Raw genomic sequence first — 18333 nt, 5'->3', positions numbered from 1 at the left:
AAAAGCGATACATATCAAAAATACTGGAGAAGTTTGGTATGTCAGAGTGCAAAGCAAGGTCGACCCCATGTGAACAGAAACTAAACTTGGATGGTGATGAAGAACTTTGCGATTCTAGGAGATATCGAGAGGTGATAGGCAGCTTGATTTATGTAATGACATGTACAAGACCAGACCTAAGTTGGATAGTCAGCAAGCTTTCACAGTACCTATCACAGCCAAAACAACAACACATGGTGGCGGCCAAACATGTTATAAGATACTTGAAATGCACAATCAACAAGGAGTTATGCTATAAGAAAAGTAAAGAGGCACTGAAACTTGTGGCATATAGTGATGCTGATTGGGCAGCAGACCTGAAGGATAGACGCAGTACTACAGGGTATTGTGTAGGTCTAACTGAAAAGGGTCCTGTTGTGTCATGGAAATCAAAGAAGCAGCCAACAGTTGCGTTATCTACATGTGAAGCTGAATATATGGCTTTGGCTGCGACTACTCAAGAATGCCTTTACCTTATACAACTATTGAATGGAATGGATAGTGAGTGTAAATATGTGCCAGTGAAAATCTTGGAAGACAACCAAGGAGCAATTGCTTTGTCCAAAAATCCTGTAAATCGTCAGAGGTGTAAACATGTTGATATTCGTTTTCATTTTGTTCGATCAGCACTCAATGATGGCAATATAATTATGGAATATTGCCCAACAGCAGAGACGATAGCAGATGTTATGACTAAGCCTGCAACAAAGTTTAAGCTTGAGCAGTTTAGACATTTTCTTTTTGGAATGTAGCCTAAGCTGCCAAACAAACGTCAAATGTGATATTGTATTTTTTTTTTGTTTTTTTGTTGTGTAAGATGAGAGCAAGTGGGGGTGTTGATTTGAGTGGGGGTCATATGCTCTCATACAGTAATCTGATTGGACGTTACGTTTTGCTGTATGGTATATAAGCACGTGCACAATAAATGTTTTTCTCTTTCCGGTAAAGTAATTCCGATGGCGATGTGTCACTTATTCCTCCGTACATGTGTAGATAAGTAAACCGGTTATCCTACCCTAAGATGTACAATGCAACAGTTTTAGTAGCATGTTTAAAAAAAATTGATTTATCATCCTTATAATAGTTAAGTTAGATTTGGTATGCCAGGCTACTTACCATGCAGCTTTCTGGTGCAATCTTGTTTGAATTATTGGCCCGCCCACCATAGCAACCATAAAGCAGTCAAATCCCCTGTTACTTGTCAGGGCTGGGACCCCCAAACCTGAAATGGCCCATTTTACTTGATGGCCCATTTGACCTGACATCATATGTGTATATCCATGTAGGCCTATGTGTAAATCCCTCTTTGATTATATTGACTGGGACATGGCCAGGGAATATAAATTGATTCCTCAGCTGTTAAAGCGCCAATAGCCTACACTTTTCTTACAGCAACGCATGCTGCGGCTTTGCCAATGTTTTCTGCATCGCCTATACTGTATAAAAATGTACCTGACGCAAAAAAAAAACTCAAGGCTATGCAAAGAATCTGAAGCACAGTAAAGTTTCAAGTAGCTTTATTGTCCATTTCTTCACGTCAAGACATAAAAAGGAATCGATATGACGTTTCCCACTCTCCCACAGTGAAACATAAAAGCACAGGCACAACAGATAAGACATTTCTTAAAACATTGCGTTACATATTCACATACAGCAGCATAAGCTCATAAAGCCTACAACTTGCTGTGGCGTGTGATATTTGCGATGTACGGCCCGAGAAGGTCTTGCAAATATATGAGTCCTTGTCGGCTGAATCGATATCGCTCAAACAAGAACTCATCCGTGTGAAAGGATCTTGGCGATTGCGAATAACTCCATTGGTATGGAAAGCTAATCGAAATAGAATATATCTCCTTGGTGAGCTGGGTCTCTCAAAAAGGGAGCTGCCAATTATTTTCCGGGGGTGTGGCAAGATTATCCAGCTACACTTACGTTAGCCTGCTCTCGAGCAGGTTAGTGCTTTATCGAAAGTTGCTTCCACGAACCAAAAAGAGGGGCGTGTTTTATCTTAGCCTGAAAATTAGCTCGCTAAACTGCTTAACGAGCTACGACGAATACCCCCCAGGTTCACTCTAATGTGAAAACAATTAGCAAAGAACTAGCTTTGTCGTCTAGTGTTGAGCACATCTTCAGAGAAAGGCGTGTGTGGTTTATTGTTTTAAGTCCTCGTAGAGTTTGTATAATTATATCAGCTTTTATTAGAAGAACCTTCTTATTTGAAGTGAAATTAAAGTGAATTGGAGCATTACGTGAAAAAGCATTGTGAGCATAAAAACATTTTATTTCTAGATTTACAGTATGATTGACTGAATTCAGTTCACCTTCGTCACATCAACTGTTAATTACATGTTTGTGAACTTTCTATATGTCTATAGAAGGTTCTCTTCTGTTTCATTGTCTTCTTGATGTTTTTTCAGTAAACCTCCCAAGATGAAAAAGACAGCCTCTCCACCTCAGAAGCCTTTGACTCTGGCCTATGACGGGGATGCAGACATGTAGCCATGATGTCACAGACAGATTATGTACTGAATTTTATTGTACCGACACATGGACAGGATATTTACTGAATTGGTTCTAAGATGGTCTGAGGGACATTTCCATCACTCTCAGAAAGAGGAACCTTTGACCTCTAACCCAGGGACCATGAGGTGGACGTGTCTGGATTAACACTGCATCTTATTTTCATGGAAAGTTTGAGATTTTAACTTGGGGGGCGTTTGTTTTTCCAGAAACATTTTGAGAGTCAAACTTTCTCAACATGTCACAGTATCAACAGCTACTATGGGAGAGTGACTTTTTAACGCTGGGAGGATAAACTCAAAGCTGTATGCACTACATTAGTGCTGTTTCATTCTTGTTTTTCTTTTCAAACAAGTTTTTTCTAGTGTTTTCATTGTAATGAAAGTTACTGCAGTGAAGTTGTGTATTAATTGATAATGTCATAGGATGTGTAAGCTTGGATTTTTGACAGTTCAACCAAATGTAGGCTTGCCAGAATTCTATCTGAGGTCATTGACATGCCCCCTTAAACCCACTAGCCTGGTCACTCTTGAAACATCTGCTTTAGTCAAGAAAAGAATGTATCCAATTAAACAAATGTAATTTTCCCATATGCACACAATGCCACTACGCAGATCGAATCCTTTCCTTTAGTAAGTATTTTTTATAAATTGGACTGAAGTGAGTTTGAGGAAGAAATGTATTCAGTCAGATAAAAAAAAATCAGATTGTTTATCAGCACAACCAACAGGAGGCACCTGAATTGGATTCATGGTGACAAACAATTCAGAAGAAACTGAACTTAATTATTCCTCTTAGCTGTATATGGATCTACCTCCAAGTCTGTTGTTAACAGACAAGCAATTAATAAAGCTGGTGAAAGATGTAATAAAGAAGGACAGATTTATTTGTATTATTTACATGTGCATTTATTTAAATGATTCAATACATCCTGCAGACATCAATAGGATTCTAAGTATTTAACTTTACTTCAGAAATGCAATTGGACATCTTTCCATTGTGAATTTAACAAAGAATGTCTCACAAACAAGTTTGTAATCTGAAGGGTGTATGAATATTTTTGTTTCTTGCTACAACAATAATATTTTATCACCCAGTTGTATGTATGCATGCTTGATCTGTTCAGACAGAAATCATGATGCTCTATAAGTGGCCTTGCAATGAATCTGTTTAATTTCCATGTGAAGTTCTGTGGTGCATTTGGGTATATTAGCACTCTAGTTTATGATAGTTTCCAGCTGTTGTCACTTGTTTGCTCAGACATTATGTGGTACATCTGATCCTTTCTGAGTGGAGTTATCGCAAGCAGTATTCCAAAGTCATTCAAGAATACTTAAACAACTATCAGCTTGTTTCTGTACCATAGAATCGAGTGCAACCATAACATGCTCTCCAGTGACGCTGAGGGCTCAAGTCCCTTTTTTTACATCACCTTTTATGTTGTGCTAGAATGCTGTAAACAAATTGGTATATTGAGTAGTAACTTATAATTTACTGTACCTTGTCTTTTGTGTTTTTGCTGTGGAGAGTTGGACAGACATGCTAATAAAGTGTGGTACTATGTGCACCAACAGCTATGAAGCTCCTTCTGTCCAAATCAGTAAACAGTTAGCACATGCATGCTCTACCAATGAATGTACTGGGTCAGATCATTTCCTGTTGGGCTTCATTGCAAAACAACATGTGTCTGGTAAACTGACATCCCTCTATACTTGTGATGTGTGTGATTCTATTACACACACTTCCACACCTAAACTACTGGACATTATGTTGCTGTAGTTAAGAGTGTAGGATATTTGATTCAAATCAATTCACTTCATTAATTCTTAAATAAAAATCAAGAGTTTTTTTTTGTGTGGAGCACTCTCTGTACCTCTTAAATAGGGTAAATATCCATTACTTCCAAACAGGTAGTGAAAGATTAACTTTCCCCTATCTTAGCCTATTTTTCAATAATCCTCTGAGGCTCCTTGTCTATAAATTGTAATTACTTACATGGGATAATTAGCTGGGCCAGCTTCATGTATTACTGCTGAGTAATTTTACATTCTAAATCCAGACAGACTATTAGATAATCCCAAGGTGTTCAGAGGATGTAGGAGAAATACAAATCTTATATCTTTTGTTTAATCTAATTCATTTAGTGAAGACTGTCACTTCTGATTAGCAGGGATGTGGATGATAATAGCTGTGTCAAGGCCACGGTGAAGATAAGCAATGAGAGAAGGCAATCTAGTCAACTCTAATTCATCCATTACAGTTCCTCCCCAGGCATTGCCTTATTTTGCAGTTTTCTGGATGGCCCCTAACAGCTTGGGTTTCATTTAAATCATCTCTTAGCTCTAGACTAATTACTTGAATAAAGTGCAATGTAGTTTGGCTCATTTGAGTGCAAATGAGCATGTCTAGAAGATGTGACTGAATGGGGTGTTGTGGTTTTGAAGGGTGCGCTTCTCTCTATTCTCTCTATAAAAATCTGTTTTTCGATGAAATACAGCTGTAGGTCAAGACTCTGCTGTTAGTAGGCTGCACAAAAATCATCAAACCTTTTCAGCAGTATGGCACCACCAGCCTGTGTTGCAACTTCCTTCTATAAGCCATTATAAGCCACTTGTAAGTGGCTAGCTCTTCGTAAAATGATCAAAATAAGTTAAACTGAAATACCCCTAGAAATGTAGAAATAATTATGACCTTTCCAGTTTTAACAAAACTACAAATAAGTTCTTAGCCGACATGTGGTTTATATAAACCCTAGTTGTTAAATATTGAATTCGTTATTTTGGGATGTGTCCAGTTTCAAGCAATATTCCAACTGGTGGAGAGTATGAGTTGGCCTAAGCTACATGATTGTACAATATAGGGTAAACATCACAGCGCAAAACTTCCAGTTGTTATTAACAACTAAAGGCCGATTTATACTTCTTCTGTTTTTACGCACACGCACACAGGGAACACCCTCTCCGTCAAGGAACTCCCTCTCCGTGCCCTCTCCGAACCCCTCGCAGAGCTTTGCGTTTTCCTGACTATCCGTCTGTCCGTCCGTCATTTTACGGATACCCCTTGGCTGTGATAGGTCCGTATTAAGAATCGCTTGCGTCAGGGGCGGGGTTGCCGTGACCAACAAGAGAACAGAATCAGAGAATGTGACAGAATCCTTTGACGCCATTGTTGTACGTTTTTACAATTCATATTTCAGCTAAACAGTACATGTAAATCAGCATCTGAATTAAAATGTGACGAGAAATGGGCAGTGTAGTTGCTAAGAATGTGCTTATTTTATCGATGAAGCGGCTCATTTGTAAATTTGCTCCGAGTTTTTGATAACCGAGCTAACATTGCAGTGCAGCGCCATCTACTCTTCTGGCGGTGAATTGCTTTCAGCACGCAGAGCCGTCGGAGTAGTATAATTCAACCAATCCGTCCGACTCGTACAGTTAATATAACTAGAGTAAGCTACCTTTGTCTTCCAAGATGGCGTCCCCATTCATTTCTATGAAAAGTGCTCAGTGGCGCAGTGAGGCAAGCGAGAGCGCGAGACTGGACGCGGCCATCTTTCCACTTCCGTGTCTTCCGGTCTAGCTTTAAACAATGGGTGCGTTCGACTTCATGCGGCGCCGGTGTCGCCTGCAGCCGCCTGCAGCCCAGCTGACTTGAAGCAGCCAATGGCATTCTCAGCTTCAAGGCAGCCGACTGCAGCCGACTGTCGGCGCCGCCGGCGCTGCATGAAGTCGAACGCGCCTGGCTCTTTTTTTCCCTAGCTCCGAGACCTTTTTATTTATTTTTTTATTTTTATTTTTTTTATTAGCAATTTCAACAAAGTCAAGTGCATTGGAGTTTACAAGATGCAAAAAGTAAAAAAAACAAAAACATTTACGTTCGGAGTAAACATGTATCAATACAAAATAACATAACAAAAAATTCACGCTAGGGGATATAAACCTTTACATTAATATATTTAAACTACTACAGATTGTTACTGTCTTAATGGCCTTGGTATTTTTGGCATTTTTTATTGAAAAAATATATTGTCTGAGCTCTCCGTTCAAGGCAATAAAGCAAGGTTTTCTTCCCATGAATTTGCATCTATGAATATGATACTTGGCCATAATAATAATAAAATTAATTATATATACACAGTTATTTTTCCTGGAACCGTCAAAAAGCCCAAACAATACATACTTCCAGAATAAACAAAAATCCGCCTCAATACTTTCAGTAATAAACTTACAAAGATTTTGACAAAATTATTTTACAATTGGACAATTCCAGAATAAATGCACAACCGTTTCTTCACATTCATTACAAAAAGTGCAAACAACATCAATGTCTTTCTTAAATCTTTTCTTAATATAGCTTTTTGCTGGATAACATTTATGGATAAGTTTAAAAGAAATTTCCTTCACTTTATTTGTTACTAAATATAGATTAGGTAAAAGCCATACATTCTTCCAAACAATATCATTGACAAAACGATTCCAGTAAGGAATAACACAAGACACCGTAGTTATATCTCTGAAACAAAGATCGAATAGATCTATTATTATTTCTACCAGTATTGGAAAAGCAGGTTTTGCCTATAGGGGAGACTGTAACAGGATTATGCACAAGAGGACAATTTTGGAGTGTAACCCTTGGCTGAGATTTAAAAAGCATACAAATACCAGAGGGAATTGTGCCAAATACTTTTGCATAATCCCCAGGTGTGACTGGAATCCTGTATTTAGCAAGAAACTCCTCATAAGTGAAAGGACAACCCTTCTCATTAAATAATTGATCTACCCGCAAGATATTATTACAGACCCAATTCTCCAAAAAGAGAGATTTGTGTTTATATAAAATATTCTTGTTATTCCAGATCAAATAGTTGTGAGGAGAAAAATTGTGTTTGTATATGAGAGACCAAGCCAAAAAAAACCTGTCGGTGATACGCAGATAATTTCACGGGAATTTTGTCAATGTCATAGTCACAAGCAAGAAAAAAGTTTAAGCCACCAAGATTAAACAACACATGGAGAGGTATCATATTCCAAACTGAAGAGGGGTTTCCAAAAAACTGTTTCAGCCAATTTATTTTAAAAGTATTATTTAAAGTACCAAAATCCAATACATTTAGTCCACCATTTTCATAGGAATCCATAAGAACAGTCTTTCTTATATAATGTGTCTTATTTTGCCAGATGAAATTGAATATCATTTTGTCTATCTCCTTTAGTAGCTTATTATCCAGATGCAGGGCCAAAGCTGCATAAGTCAAACGAGAGAGACCCTCTGCCTTAGTAATCAATACTCTACCTCTAATTGATAAATCTCTTAATAGCCATTGATTAAATCTCTCGAGATTTTTTAATGACTGGGGAAAAATTGGAATGACGTCTCTTATTTTGGTCTTTGGTAACTACAATACCCAAATAGAGAACTTCATCTTTAACTGGAATATTGTAAAGAGAGGAGGAAGTGCACTCCTTGATAGACAGAAGTTCACACTTATTAACATTTAAATGTAAACCAGACGCCTCTGAAAATTCTTTAATTGTTTTTATAGCAGCAGGAATTTGAAACTGATTCTTCAGAAATAGTGTGGTATCATCTGCCAGCTGTGTCAATAGTAATTCACTACCAAGTAGAGAGATACCTTTCACAGCACTAGCTTTAATATGGTCAGCCAACAACTGAGCTACTAAAAGGAAGAGATAGGGGGAGGTAGGGCATCCCTGCCGTATACCTCTAGACACCTCGAATCTAGGGGATGTGCCGCCTGTTAACTGAATAGAACTATTACTATGCATATACAAAGTTTTAATAGCCGTAGAAAAGTAATTACCAAATCCAAACTTTCTCAGAGAATGCAAAATAAACTGATGTTCCACAGTATCGAAGGCCTTGTAAAAATCCAAAAACAAAATAAAACCATTATCATCAATCACGTCTGAGTAATCCAAAATGTCCAAAACCAGCCTAATATTATTTGTAATATGTCTTTTTGCCATGAAACCAGATTGTGTTTCATCAATAATAGAAGTCAACACCATCTTGAGTCTTTTAGCCAAAAGTATCACTAGAATTTGATAATCATTGTTAAGTAAGCAAATTGGGCGCCAATTGTCAATTAGCAGTTTGTCTTTGTTGGGTTTGGGAATTAAAACAGTCACCCCTTGAGTCATAGTAGTTGGGAGGCAATTTTTCTTTAAGGATTCCGTAAAGACCTCCAATAAAAACGGAGCTAGTTCATCAGCAAATGCCTTGTAAAATTCAGACGTCAGCCCATCAGTACCAGGTGATTTGTTGTTTTTTAGCAGATTCAAATTATTCTTAATCTCCTGTAAAGAGATAATCTTATCGCACATCTCCATTTGGCTCTTATCAATAGTTTTAACATTCAGAGAGTCCAGGTAATTATCCGCAGTTGTATCACAAAACTTAGAGCTATATAATTTTTTATAAAAATTGCTACAATAATTGGATATCACTTTGAAGTCATCTGAAATAACCCCATCAATATTCAATTTATTTATACTCTGTTTATTGGAATGAGTTCTTTCCAAATTAAAGAAATAGTGGGAATTTTGTTCCCCCTCTTCCAACCATTTAGCTCTCGACCTAATATAAGCACCCCTTGCCTTCTGATTATACAAGTCATCTAATTGAGCTTGTAGATTAACTAATTCAACCTTTTCCTCGTCTAATAAAGTATTTGGGCTTTTATTTGACAAAGAGGTAATCCTTGTTATTACCCTTAATTCTGCAGATCTTTGAGATTTGGACTTCATAGAGCCATATTTTCTAAAAAAGATTCCCACCTCAAATTTAAACAGCTCCCAATTACTACTAAATCGTTCTTCTTCTTTAGCTTTTGTCCAAAAATAAGAAATCAGATTTAAAACTTCTGTTCTAACATCATCATCTTGTAATATTGAGCAATTAAGTTTCCAATACCTTGACTGAGCAGTCCCACTTTTCAAATTGGCTAACTTTAAACAAAAACATAAAGCCTTATGATCTGTAAGAGGAGTTGGGCATATATCCACCTCTACAGCATCTACGTTCAGACTCCCAGAGATTAACCAAAAATCTATTCTAGACCGACTCGAACCTGTACTATTACTCCACGTGAATGATTTATCATCAGGATATTTTTTTTCCCCTCCTTGAGTCACCACCTTACCGCGGTGGAGGGGTTTGCGTGTCCTAGTGATCCTGGAAGCTATGTTGTCGGGGGCTTTATGCCCCTGGTAGGGTCTCCCAAGGCAAACAGGTTCCAGGTGAAAGACCAGACAAAGCGTGGCTCAAAAAAACAACCATGAAGAAACACAACAATGGTTCTCAGTTGCCTGGAGCCAGGCCCGGGGGTGGGGCTCGATGGCGAGCGCCTGGTGGCCGGGCCTTTTCCCATGGGGCCCGGTCGGGCACAGCCCGAAGAGACAACGTGGGACCCTCTTCCAGTGGGCTCACCATCCGCAGGAGGGGTCATGGGGGTCGGGTGCAGTGTGAGACGGGCGGCGGCCGAAGGCGGGGGCCTTGGCGGTCCGATCCTCGGCTGCAGAAGCTAGCTTTAGGGACGTGGAACGTCACCTCGCTGGCGGGAAAGGAGCCTGAGCTGGTGCGCGAGGTAGAGAGTTTCCGGCTAGATATAGTCGGCCTCGCCTCGACGCACAGCACGGGCTCCGGAACCAGTCTCCTTGAGAGGGGCTGGACTCTCTTCCACTCTGGAGTTGCCCTTGGTGAGAGGCGTCGAGCTGGGGTGGGAATACTCGTTTCCCCTCGGTTCGGTGCCTGTACATTGGGGTTCACCCCGGTGGATGAGAGGGTAGCCTCCCTCCGCCTTCGGGTGGGGGGACGGGTCCTCACTGTCGTTTGTGCTTATGCACCAAACGGCAGCTCAGAGTACCCACCCTTTTTGGAGTCTCTGGAGGGGGTGCTGGAAAGCGCTCCTCCCGGGGATTCCCTCGTCCTCCTGGGGGACTTCAATGCTCATGTGGGCAATGACAGTGAGACCTGGAGGGGCGTGATTGGGAGGAACGGCCCCCCCGATCTGAACCCGAGTGGTGTTCTGTTGTTGGACTTCTGTGCTAAACACGGCTTGTCCATAACGAACACCATGTTCAAGCATAAGGGTGTCCATATGTGCACCTGGCACCAGGACACCCGAGGTCTCAGTTCGATGATCGACTTCGTAGTCGTGTCGTCGGACTTGAGGCCGCATGTCTTGGACACTCGGGTGAGGAGAGGGGCGGAGCTGTCAACTGATCACCACCTGGTGGTGAGTTGGCTCCGATGGTGGGGGAGGATGCCGGTCAGGCCTGGCAGGCCCAAACGTAATGTGAGGGTCTGCTGGGAATGGCTGGCGGAACCCTCTGTCAGAAGGAGCTTCAACTCCCACCTCCGGGAGAGCTTCGATCATGTCTCGGGGGGGGCCGGGGACATTGAGTCCGAATGGGCCATGTTCCGGGCCTCCATTGTTGAAGCGGCTGACCGGAGCTGCGGCCGCAAGGCGGTCGGTGCATGTCGCGGCGGTAACCCTCGGACCCGGTGGTGGACTCCGGAGGTGAGGGATGCCGTCAAGCTGAAGAAGGAGGCCTATCGGGCTTTATTGGCTGGTAGGACTCCTGAGGCAGCTGATGTGTACCGGCAGGCCAAGCGGAACGCGGCTCTGGCGGTCGCGGAGGCAAAAACCCGGGCATGGGAGGAGTTCGGCGAGGCCATGGAGAATGACTTCCGAACGGCTTCAAAAAGGTTCTGGACCACCATCCGGCGACTCAGGAGGGAGAAGCAGTGCTCTGTCAACACTGTATACGGTGGGGACGGTGCGCTGCTGACTTCGACGGGGGACGTCCTGGATCAAGTGGAAGGAATACTTTGAAGACCTCCTTAATTCCACCAACACGCTTTCCGACGTGGAGGCAGAGTCTGGGGACATCGGGGGGGGGCCCTTCTATCTCTGGGGCCGAGGTCGCCGAGGTGGTTGAAAAGCTCCGCGGTGGCAGGGCCCCTGGGGTGGACGAGGTCCGCCCGGAGTTCCTTAAGGCTCTGGATGTTGTAGGGCTGTCTTGGTTGACACGACTCTGCAACATCGCGTGGACATCGGGGACAGTGCCTCTGGACTGGCAGACCGGGGTGGTGGTTCCCCTCTTTAAAAAGGGGGACCGGAGGGTGTGCTCCAACTTTAGGGGGATCACACTCCTCAGCCTCCCTGGGAAAGTCTATTCAGGGGTCCTGGAGAGGAGGGTCCGCCGGATTGTCGAACCTCGGATTCAGGAGGAGCAATGTGGTTTTCGTCCTGGCCGTGGAACAGTGGACCAGCTCTATACCCTCCGCGGAGTCCTGTACGGGGTACCGGATTCCCTGATCTGGGCTGTTCGGTCCCTGTACGACCGGTGCCAGAGTTTGGTCCGCATTGCCGGTAGTAAGTCGAACTTGTTTCCGGTGAGGGTTGGACTCCGCCAGGGCTGCCCTATGTCACCGATTCTGTTCATTACCTATATGGACAGGATTTCTAGGCGCAGCCAGGATGTTGAGGGGGTCCGGTTTGGTGACCTCAGGATCGGGTCGCTGCTTTTTGCAGATGATGTGGTCCTGTTGGCTTCATCGGGCCGTGACCTTCAGCTCTCACTGGAGCGGTTCGCAACCGAATGTGAAGCGGCTGGGATGCGAATCAGCACCTCCAAATCTGAGGCCATGGTTATCGACCGGAAAAGGGTGGAGTGCCATCTCCGGGTCGGGGAGGAGATCCTGAACCAAGTGGAGGAGTTCAAGTATCTCGGGGTCTTGTTCACGAGTGATGGAAGAATGGAGCGCGAGGTCGACAGGCGGATCGGTGCGGCGTCCGCAGTGATGCGGGCTCTGCATCGGTCCGTCGTGGTGAAGAAGGAGCTGAGTCGAAAGGCGAAGCTCTCTATTTACCAGTCGATCTACGTTCCTACCCTCACCTATGGTCACAAACTATGGGTAGTGACCGAAAGAACGAGATCGCGAATACAAGCGGCCGAAATGAGCTTTCTCCGCAGGGTGTCCGGGCTCTCCCTTAGAGATAGGGTGAGAAGCTCGGTCATCCGGGAGGGGCTCAAAGTAGAACCGCTGCTCCTCCGCGTCGAGAGGAGCCAGCTGAGGTGGCTCGGGCATCTGATTAGGATGCCTCCTGGACGCCTCCCTGGTGAGGTGTTCCGGGCACGTCCCACTGGGAAGAGGCCCCGGGGAAGACCCAGGACACGCTGGAGGGACTATGTCACTCGGCTGGCCTGGGAACGCCTCGGGGTCCCCCAGGAAGAGGTGGTGGAAGTGGCCGGGGAGAGGGAAGCCTGGGGCTCCCTGCTTAGGTCGTTGCCCCCGCGACCCGACCCCCGGACAAGCGGCAGATGACGACGACGACGACGATATTTTTTTCTCCATATGTCTATGAGATCAAATCTATCCATAAATGCTGTGAGACTAGTATTGTTTCTATTTGGCTTACCAGGAGGCCATTTATCCATACGACCATCTAAAACGTTGTTAAAGTCCCCTCCCAATAACAGAATGGCACTAGGAAATGTAGCCAACCAGTCTTCCAGAATATTCTCTAAGATACCAGTCAGGTCATCATTCTCCTTTTTTGTGTTATATCCATAGATGTTGCAAATAATAAAAATCAACTCGTTGTATTTAATCACTTGACATATAAAGTGTCCAGCTGGATCACATTTAGTAAGTAAAACCTCTCCACAAAACCTATTCTTTAATGTAGCCACACCCGCAGAACGTTCTGTACCATGAGAAAGCCATATGGAATTACCCCATTGAGATTTCCAAAAACTGACGTCATTTCAAATAGAATGTGATTCTTGAAAGTAACAAAAATCTGTCTTGAACTGTTTAGCATATAAAAATAAAGCTTTACGCTTAACATTGTTACGTAAACCCCTAGCGTTAAGAGAAACAAAAGATAACGATAGCATATTGCTATAACTAGTAGTGAATAACAATGGATACGAAACAGTGAAATAGAACCATATCCGAGAACCGCTCGTTTAGTGATTGTAATTGAGCATTTCTGAAAATAAAACATTAAAAGTTGCTTGTATTATTTCACAATTAGAAGTAACTGAGGCTCAATATAGTTAGAGTAAAAATAAAAAAAAAACCTGATTAACTTGAAAGTATATCACTTCTACATATGCCTATACCTCAGACATTAATAGCCTCTCAATTCACCCAGCACCAATATAGAAAGTAAATTGCACCAATATAGAAAGTAGACAAACAGCAGTATGCACCACCATATAGGCTCAACATTACAATGAACCTGAGATATTGTAAGAAACCCTACTCTACCTTATCTTAGTTTATGTCTATAACCTAATTTCTGAACCATTTACAAAACCTCTACCTCCCACGAAGTAGGCTGCTTTTCCATCTTCACGAGCCTTCTTTATCGCGGGCCACAGCTTTTGTCTATTCTCTCTGTCCTCTTTAGTCAAGTCCTCTGTGAAGCGCAGTCCCTTGCTCTGAAGGAAGTTGTTATTCTTTGCAGCCTTCCAAATTGCATCCCTGTGTCTCCGGGAGATAAATCTGATAATGATACCCCGGGGCTTCGGGTCATCTTGTCGCTGTTTCCCTACACGATGTGCAACGTCAATGGCATCAGGAAGCTTCACTCTCTCCTCTGGTAGCACTTTTTGGCAGACATTGATCACCTCTGCCCGTAAATTTTCCTTTTCCACTTCTGATACACCATAGAGCCTTAAATTCCACCGACGTCCATAACGCTCCAATTCCGACACTAGGTTCACACATTCCGTCGTAGTTTCCTCACTTCTCTCCACACGCTTTTCAATGGTGATAAACTTCACTATGGGGCTATTATTGTAGCAAAAGTATTCACAAATGCACAGCACGATCCACGAATGCACAGCAAGATTCACAAATGCACAGCAGATCCACGAATGCACAGCACGATTCACGAATGCACAGCACGATTCACGAATGCACAGCAAGATCCACAAATGTGTACGATCCACAAATGTGTACTATCCACAAATGGTTACCGCGATCCACAAATGCGTACAAGGATCCACAAATGCGCTCTCAGATTTGTGTATGTGTAAAACCTTGTCCAAATATAGTCACAAAGGCTGGCCTCTCAATTGGCTGTGTTTTTTACACGTGACTTTTGCTACACTTCTGCCGTGGTACAAATCCACAACTCGTGTGCATGTGCGACAATATGTGCCTCGGTAGCTGTAAAGCCTCCATACCACCAGCTGGCGGTATAGTGGTCCAGTGATTTTTAAGGCAACATGACATTGCTGGGTGGTTCAAGTGGTTCCTTACACTCGTCGTGGCTGCACTTGGGATGCAAGGCAGACACCTCGAGAGCTTTCGGTAAGTATGTTATTATGTTTAGTAGTAAGCCTAGGTGTCAAAAGTAGCCTTATATTGCCCAGTAAAATACAATATTATCAGTAACACTAGTTATCTGTGAATAAATAACTTTAGCTCCGCTTATGCGTCACCGAGCAAACATCAGTGAAGTGGCACTAGCAAGCTAACGCTAGACCAAATTAACCAACCTGAAAATGTCTGGGCCGTATATGGTGTGTAGGTAGCTAGGATCGAGTCACGATCAGGAGTCTATCTAGCTTTAAAACTAGTTTGGTGGAAGTTTGTATTTAAAAAAGGCTAATAATTAAGAGTTGTCTTGAGTGTCATCAGCTAGCAAGCTAGGCACATTCAATCATCAGAAAATGTTTTCCCAATGTACATTTAGACTTTTTCTTTGTTCTCTTTTTAATGCTCTGCACATGTCTGGACTGAAGTTAGTAAGTGTATATATTTAAGTGGCCGAACAACTAAAAGTGCCTCTTAATCCCGCTAGGCTAGCTGTAGTGTTAATTCAAGGCTCTCTACAGTAGCTTGCATCCATTTGTCTTGAAAGTACAGTAACCACGTGCTTCTTACGACAGTATGGTATTGAATGAGTCTGTTTGACATTATACAATAACTTAATAAGATGAACAAATCGATCCTCCACTTAAAGCTCTTAATGTCAGTTAATAAAGTGGGCCATCCTGTCATGATTATGCATGACTTTACAGTCGGATGCAAATCCAAATGTTAACATCTTAAATTATGTTTCTATAGGAGTTGCACATACCAGAGATTGACTGGGAGTCCAATGACAATGATGCTGACCAGAGGCCTGGTGTCCATGTACCAGTCCTTGAGAATTGTCTGGATGAACTGGAGATGGATCATCTAAAAATATCAATAGACCCAGTTGCCACCTCTGCTGAAGCTTAGTTTTGGCCGCTGAAGATGTGTGGCAATTATTATAATTTATATAAGCTTTTGTGTTTGCATTGAAGTACATCTTTAAGCTCCGTCTCCTCCCGTTTAGTGCTCCACGCACCTGAATAGTGTCATATCCGCTTAATGTTAGGCTCTCCAGCCTTGAGACGAAGGGGACCGTAATAGCGAGGATGGCTTATGTACAATTTGTGTGTGTATCTAATAAACTATTAATAGCAAAACTTAGTGAGCTTGAAACTGTTAAGAGAAATTAGATATAACCTTTTATTCTGTATAAAGTGATAATGTGTTCAGCATTCCTTGCCTACAGAATGGGGGAACCTTACCAAATGAACTCAGCCAACACCAAGCTTATCTTTACAACATGCCATTTGGTAAGCCTAACAGAGTAGAACTCCAAAGCACAGACATACACATGCGAGATCTTTCAACTAGCTGTTATGCAGGGGAGTTAGCCATGACAGAAGAAACATGGGACCAAAGAACCAGAACCGCAGCAGATTCCTCAGATGCCCTGAAGAGGCTGTTGAAAAGACAGACCTGTGAGACACTTGTTCTATACTCTTCTTTATATTTACACACTTTATAAACAAAAAGCCATTGAAGGAGGGTTAGAGGCAGGAAGGATGGAAGTAAGGGTTAGGGTTCAATAAAAGTCCGAAATTAAGCCGTCACCCGAGTGACAACCTCGACAGAGACATCTTCGTCATCAACGTCTGGGTGATGTGTGCAAGAATCATCTGGAAAGACAGAGAATGATAATGAAGATGTAGCCAACTCATACATGGGAATACAAACTGGAGAGTAGGTAATCAAGAAGGGGTCTTTAAAAAAAGATTGGATAAATATCTCAATTATTTAAGTACTAAACCAAATCATGTACCTTGGGTGTGATTTCAGCATCTTTCTCGTAAGGGAAAAGCAGGTTGGTTGACCACATCTTATCTGTTAGAAGTGGCCAAATGCCAGTCACCTTTAATCCCTTTCTCAACTGTTGCATTTGTTTCCTGATCGGCCACTTAAATACATATACTTACTAACTTATGTCCAGACATGTGCAGAGCATTAAAAAGAGAACAAAGAAAAAGTCTAAATGTACATTAGGAAAACATTTTCTGATGATTGAATGTGCCTAGCTTGCTAGCTGATGACACTCAAGACAAATCTTAATTATTAGCCTTTTTTAAATACAAACTTCCACCAAACTAGTTTTAAAGCTAGATAGACTCCTGATCGTGACTCGATCCTAGCTACCTACACACCATATACGGCCCAGACATTTTCAGGTTGGTTAATTGGTCTAGCGTTAGCTTGCTAGTGCCACTTCAATGATGTTTGCTCGGTGACGCATAAGCGGAGCTAAAGTTATTTATTCACAGATAACTAGTGTGACTGAAAATATTGTATTTTACTGGGCAATATAAAGCTACTTATGACACCTAGGCTTACTACTAAACATAATAACATACTTACCGAAAGCTCTCGAGGTGTCTGCCTTGCATCCCAAGTGCAGCCACGACGAGTCTAAGGAACCACTTGAACCACCCAGCCATGTCATGTTGCCTTAAAAATCACTGGACCACTATACCGCCAGCTGGTGGTATGGAGGCTTTACAGCTACCGAGGCACATATTGTCGCACATGCACACGAGTTGTGGATTTGTACCACGGCAGAAGTGTAGCAAAAGTCACGTGTAAAAAACACAGCCAATTGAGAGGCCAGCCTTTGTGATTATATATGTGGACAAGGTTTTACACATACACAAATCTGAGAGCGCATTTGTGGATCCTTGTACGCATTTGTGGATCGCGGTAACCATTTGTGGATAGTACACATTTGTGGATCGTACACATTTGTGGATCTTGCTGTGCATTCGTGAATCGTGCTGTGCATTCCTGAATCGTGCTGTGCATTCGTGGATCTGCTGTGCATTTGTGAATCTTGCTGTGCATTCGTGGATCGTGCTGTGCATTTGTGAATACTTGAAATGCCCCAAATTCACACTGCCTTCAATTTAACATCAGTGTAGAAATATGGCCTGTGTTTTATATGTTCATCCTTCAAAACCAAACGCCTAGTAATAGAGATAACGTGATCTTTGTAATAATGTAATACATAAAAGCTTGAGAACTGTGTCTAAAATATACTTTATTGAACATTTGCCTTTGAAAGGGGAATATTCGCAGAACCATATAGGCTACAAGACGTCTCCATCAGATGTAAGTGGGGTGAAACAGATTCACTGAGGACCTTAATTCATTGTCCCACAAAAACAGTCTGGCTTGATGACACGATCAAAAAAAGAATAATGGGTGTGTTTAACAAAAGCTTCTGAAGGCAAGACTAATATTATTTAAATATATTTGCCATCATGTCATGAACGTTTTTACAAAAAATCTAATCTGTTTTAAAATAACGGGAATAAACTATATTAACAACATTTCATGTATGTGTGACAACCATTTGCCAAACTTGCTAGAACAGGGCAAGCA

The 18333-nt window shown here is 42.3% G+C and overlaps 1 protein-coding gene and 1 long non-coding RNA gene across 3 annotated transcripts in view; one reads left to right on the top strand and one right to left on the bottom strand.

Annotated features, from left to right (window-relative positions):
• Window positions 1–4109, top strand: part of thsd7ba (thrombospondin, type I, domain containing 7Ba) — a 385664-nt gene extending 381555 nt beyond the window's left edge. For both annotated transcript variants that reach the window (XM_084689263.1, XM_084689262.1), the window contains exon 28: window positions 2457–4109. In XM_084689263.1, the coding sequence (XP_084545389.1) occupies window positions 2457–2538 (82 nt within the window). In that variant the 3' untranslated portion in view covers window positions 2539–4109. The remainder of the gene's footprint in view (window positions 1–2456) is intronic.
• An 11676-nt stretch (window positions 4110–15785) lies between these two features.
• On the bottom strand, window positions 15786–17369 carry LOC146234330 (uncharacterized). The gene is made up of 3 exons (XR_014741759.1): window positions 17314–17369; window positions 16724–16880; window positions 15786–16580 (listed from the first exon to the last, which is right to left on the bottom strand). It is a non-coding gene; the product is annotated as an uncharacterized LOC146234330 (long non-coding RNA).
• Window positions 17370–18333: the final 964 nt, after the last annotated feature.

The sequence above is a fragment of the Hypomesus nipponensis genome, chromosome 23 (genome assembly GCF_054491055.1).
Source record: "Hypomesus nipponensis isolate SF chromosome 23, ASM5449105v1, whole genome shotgun sequence".
Lineage (NCBI taxonomy): Eukaryota > Metazoa > Chordata > Actinopteri > Osmeriformes > Osmeridae > Hypomesus > Hypomesus nipponensis.
Note: the sequence above shows the minus strand (reverse complement) of the source record. Positions and strands in the feature narration are given on the sequence as shown.